Source organism: Arachis duranensis, chromosome 9, assembly GCF_000817695.3.
Source record: "Arachis duranensis cultivar V14167 chromosome 9, aradu.V14167.gnm2.J7QH, whole genome shotgun sequence".
NCBI lineage: Eukaryota > Viridiplantae > Streptophyta > Magnoliopsida > Fabales > Fabaceae > Arachis > Arachis duranensis.
Window position 1 is genome coordinate 62,377,075 of NC_029780.3, and position 5,668 is coordinate 62,382,742.

At 37.3% G+C, this 5,668-nt stretch overlaps 1 protein-coding gene across 2 annotated transcripts; it reads left to right on the top strand.

Annotated features, from left to right (window-relative positions):
- Positions 1 to 1,029: 1,029 nt before the first annotated feature.
- On the top strand, positions 1,030 to 5,238 carry LOC107465772 (uncharacterized). Of its 2 annotated transcripts, none has more exons than XM_016084744.3 (2): positions 1,030 to 1,359; positions 2,635 to 5,238. In XM_016084744.3, exon 2 carries the CDS (start codon positions 2,709 to 2,711, stop codon positions 4,968 to 4,970), a length of 2,262 nt encoding a protein of 753 aa, XP_015940230.1. In that variant the 5' UTR covers positions 1,030 to 1,359; positions 2,635 to 2,708; the 3' UTR covers positions 4,971 to 5,238. The 2 variants fall into 2 exon arrangements, with proteins under 2 accessions (XP_015940230.1, XP_052110487.1); XM_052254527.1 differs by having other exon boundaries at positions 2,691 to 5,238.
- Positions 5,239 to 5,668: the final 430 nt, after the last annotated feature.

Sequence of the window (5,668 nt, forward strand, 5' to 3'; positions counted from 1 at the left end):
AGAACTCAATTATAAACTTTTAAAATGTAAATACTAAATTACAATTTCATTAAAAATATAGGGACTAATTGTGTAATTTAACCTATTATTTATTGATAATATATAATCAAATATTTATTTAACATTTTTTCGTTATAAGTAAGGATAGCAATGAGTCTCTATTGTGATGGGACCCTCCTTTACTCTTCTCCTCTGTCTCCATTTAGTAAAATGGCCCTGTCCCCGTTCCATTTTCGTCATGGGTTTTGTTTATTTCTCCTCGCGGGGAGACGATATCATAGTTATTAATTTTCAATTTAAATTTTTTTTAACACAATCATAATAAAATATTTTATAATTCAATCAAATATGTCAAATCAAACATAATTCATAAATTTAACATAATAACATACACATAAAATTTTTAACATATAAATTAAAATAAAATAAATTAGGATTATTTACACAACTTACATATAAAGACATTTAAGTAAATTTTCTTTCGCGTATCTCAATCCCCATCCCGTCCCATTTATTCATGAGGGAAAATCTATCTTTATGAAAATTTTGCAGATTTTTATCGCAAGTAATTTTTATAGATATCTACGGGTGTGAGTTTTTTTTACCATACATAATTATAAGTGAATAAGAATTACTTTTACATTTAAATACAAAAATCATGTTTTTAAGTATTTATATTTTGATCTAAATTTTGTTAATATTTTTAAGAGAGATTTTCTGCGCAAAGTTTAGCCAAACAAGTCTAATTTATCATGAAAAATATTAAACTCAATAACCAATTGATTTAGTCTTTTAGATTTCGTACAAACATAAAAATTAATTATTAATATTAATTATCAATCTATTTGAAGACCCAGACACAAAATCCTTACTATCTTATATTCTTATGTAGTGAATTATGATGACTTGATGAGTGATGAGGCGAGATGAAATGGGTTAAATTTAAATTGGAGTGGGGCATAACAGTAATTTCAAGAAGCACAAAAAAAAAGAAGCAAAATTCCTTTGACCTAAATACCCTCTTTTTGTGGTTAGCCTCAAACCTGTTTTCCCCAAAATTTTTTCCCTTCTCAGCCCTCGGAACCGATGCTGCTCCTACCCTTCTAATTCCCAATCTTCCTCTCTTCTCCTTACCCTTCTTACCCTAAATTCCGATTTTCTCCACTTCCCCGCCATTTTTCCTTTTCAAAACTCTCAGTCTTCTTCTTCTTCCCTCTATTGCAAAACCATTGTTCTTTATTTGATCCGGTTCCTAATACTCCGAACCCTCGATGTAGTGTCTTTCTGAGCGTTACTCACTTCGTCTTTGTGTTTCTTTCGAGATCCTAAGGCCATGGCACTATACCCCTCCTGGAAAAGGTAAAAGATTATTATTATTATTATTATTATTATTATTATTATAACTGAGCTGTATATTTTTACATCAATTCTGTATGTCTTATGTTTTATGAAAGTTTTATTCTTGATTGTTTACATAGATTCTCACCTTATCTCTGTTACACTTTTTTTCTGAATTATTATTGTTACTATTTTGCTGTAATAAAGTGGTGATTTTGATCTTAATTTCTGGTAAATAATTTATTACAATGTCAGTTCTGTGGGTTTGACCATTTGATTATTATCTATTTGATCATGGATGTGTGGGTATGAATTTCCAGCTGTGCAATTGTCAAATTGTAATCAGCAGCTGATTTTGCATAATGCAATTTGTGATTGGGACTGGTATCCATGAACCCCTGATGGTAATGCCACGGGGGAAATGTTTATATAAGTGGGGAATTCTGGAGAGTAATCATATGGTATTAAAGAATTTGTGTAGTGGGTCAGAAGGGTGATTGAAATGGGTCAAGAAATGACTTGAAGATGACATGCGAGTTTTCTAGTGTGATAATGGTGGTTGATGGTCTTGGCTTATTTGAAACGGATACTTAAATGGCTTCTTAGTGTTCCTTTGACAAAGTGTCAGTTCATGTTGTCTTGTGGATATATGGTGTATAGTCATAAAAGTTAGACTATGAGCGTGGATAAGAATGTGTCATATCTTATCGGTTTGTGTCAAAGGACTAGGATGTATGATTGTGGTGGTATTTGGCCATTTCTTTCATTATATATGGCCTCGACCACCTCTCCATGGGTATTCCCTCCCGGGATTGGGTCCTCTATGTTGTTTTACTTATATATTAAAAATGGTGGACAGCTCTTCTTTTATGTTTGTAGGCATATCTGTCATTTATTTATTTACTTTTCTGTTTTGGGAGATATTGTGGCAATCATTAGAGCAATTTACTTTCTGTGTGTTCTGCCTATATGACTCACATGATTCTGTAGTATGTACATACTGTCAAATCGCATTTAATATGTACTTAAGGTAGGAGAGTACTTGAGGAAAGGAAAGAAAAGTAATATGTTCTCTTTATTAGATGCTTCTTGAATTACCTGCCTTCTATTTGTTTGCTGCCTGCCTAGAGATTTCACTTGACTTGTTTCATATTCTGTGTGAAATGGTTACGTGCATCATCTTCATTTTGTTCCTGTTGTAGCTTTCTTGTGATGCATGCAATTCAGCACCTTTGATGTTTCTGTGCAGGACATAGGATTGATATGCTATATCTGACTTTTCCATTGTATCTGCAGGATCTTGCAGCAGTGTCTCGGTCCTTAATCAGTTATTTGTGTTGTACTTTGTGCAGTGGTCATTTATATCTTTGATGACTAATCAAGATTTGATACTTGGTCAAAATCACAATTTAGCAATAAGCCATGACCAACAATTAGTGATGGACCATGATCATAATATGGGGCTCAGCCAGGGTCATGCATTGGAACTGGGGGCAGGCCATGAGCATCATATGGATCTGGGGCAAAGTCATGATCATGAACTTGGCCTGGGAAATGCCCAAGACGAAGACCATGAGTTGGAGATGAGACAGAGCCATGATCAAGAAGGTGAGCATGGTCACACTTATGGCCATGAGCATGAACTCTCCATGGATCACAAACCAGGGCATGATGACCGTGAGATACCCCTTCCTGAACATAATCATGAGTTGGTACTGTCGGAGAACAATGATTTGCCCGTTTCTGAGAACCATGAATTTGATGAGAACATGGCCCTGACTGTGGTTCAGAACACGGAGATAGGCATTGATTCTGCCGATCATTTGGGTATCGAACAGTCCCAGCTTATGCTATCTACTCCTGTAATTCAGGCTCGTGTAGTTGCTGTAAATCCCACTTATGAACTCTCAGTTGGGCAAGAATTCCCTGATGTAAAGAGTTGTCGAAGGGCATTGAGGGATGCAGCAATTGCTTTGCACTTTGAGATGCAAACCATAAAATCCGACAAGACCCGCTTTACTGCTAAATGTGCAAGTGAAGGCTGTCCGTGGCGCATTCATGCTGCCAAGCTCCCAGGTGTTCCAACATTTACCATTAGGACCATCCATGAGAATCATACATGTGGAGGAATCGCCCATCTTGGCCATCAACAAGCCTCAGTTCAGTGGGTCGCTAACTCTGTGGAGCAAAGGCTGAAAGAGAACCCTAATTGCAAGCCAAAGGAAATATTGGAAGAGATCCATAGGGTTCATGGTATTACCTTATCTTACAAGCAGGCTTGGAGAGGCAAGGAGCGTATCATGGCTGCAATGCGTGGTTCTTTCGAAGAAGGATATAGATTGCTTCCGCAATACTGCGAACAATTGAAACGCACAAATCCCGGCAGTATTGCATCTGTATATGGAAGTCCCACTGATAATTGCTTCCAACGTCTCTTCGTTTCTTTTCAAGCTTGTATATATGGCTTTTTAAATGCTTGTCGGCCGCTCTTGGGGCTTGATAGAACATATTTAAAAAGCAAGTATCTTGGTACCTTACTTCTTGCTACTGGATTTGATGGTGACAGTGCCCTCTTTCCTTTGGCATTTGGTGTCGTTGATGAAGAGAATGATGATAATTGGATGTGGTTTTTGTCTGAGCTTCACAACCTGCTTGAGATTAACACTGAAAACATGCCAAGGCTTACGATTCTGTCTGATAGACTTAAGGGAATTGTTGATGGTGTGGAAGCGAATTTTCCTACAGCATTCCATGGATTTTGTATGCGTCACTTGAGCGACAGCTTTCGAAAAGAATTTAATAACACCATGCTTGGTAATCTCCTCTGGGAAGCAGCCAATGCACTTACGGTGATCGAATTTGAAGCAAAAGTTCTGGAGATCGAAGAGATATCACAAGATGCTGCATATTGGATTCGAAGAATTCCACCACGGCTGTGGGCTACTGCATATTTTGAGGGGCAAAGGTTTGGTCATTTGACAGCTAACATTGTTGAATCTTTAAACACTTGGATATTGGAGGCATCTGGCCTTCCCATAATTCAAATGATGGAATGCATCAGAAGGCAGCTAATGACTTGGTTTAATGAACGGCGAGAGACCAGCATGCAGTGGACATCAATACTTGTTCCTTCTGCTGAGAGACGTGTTGCAGAGGCTCTTGAACACGCTCGTACATATCAGGTTCTTCGTGCCAATGAAGCTGAATTTGAAGTTATATCTCATGAAGGAACAAATATAGTTGATATTAGGAATCGTTGCTGTCTTTGTCGAGGCTGGCAGCTCTACGGTTTGCCCTGTGCGCATGCAGTGGCAGCACTTCTTTCTTGCAGGCAGAATGTCCACAGATTCACGGAGAGCTGCTTTACGGTTGCAACATACCGGAAGACATATTCCCAAACCATACATCCAATTCCTGATAAGTCTCTATGGAAGGAGTTGTCTGAAGGGGATCCTAATGCAACCAATGCTCTTGATGTTGTCATTAATCCTCCGAAATCACTCAGACCACCTGGACGACCAAGGAAGAAGCGTGTTCGTGCAGAGGACCGCGGCCGTGTCAAGCGTGTGGTGCATTGTAGCCGTTGTAATCAAACAGGCCACTTTAGAACCACATGTGCAGCTCCCATCTGAGGTTTATTTTCCCTTGTTGCAAACTTGCACTGGTGTTTTTTAGGCTTGATAGCTTAGTAGATTGGCAAGTAATGTTTATTTACTTGACATTAATGTGAATTAATTTATTGCTGAGACTTTCTATGTGTATATACTCCAATAATTACAGTATTATTCAATAGTGTATTTGGATTTGAATATTCTCATATTCAAGTATCCAACGGCCTTCTACCTCCGAAGTCACACTTGTGTGATTTTAGTTTTAATGTGATGGGATTTTTTAATGCTATCGATTTTCTTCTTGCAATGTAAGCATCCGGATTCTGGAGTTGTTCACAGGTGTATGAATACCAAGAATGATTATATATTAGTATTATTACTCATGGTGATGGGAAAGTTGTTTAATCGGTCCAAAGTAATTATAGTTTATATGTACATGATTTTGGAAATGAATAAAACGATATAGTTCACTGCATCCCTTTTAGAATTTGATGTCATCACAGTTTTGTTACAATACTGCACATAGACAATATATTACAATTAATAGGTGAAGTTGCTTTGCTTCATGATTCTAGCGGTATTTCCTTGAAAGGAGATAATTTTGCAAAAATTTTATAAATTAAGATGCACATGGTTGAGGGGATCTAATAGCCAAGTTAAGAATTTTCCTGGAAAAAGAATTAATGGAATATGAACATTTTTAAGGTGCTTTGTCTCAG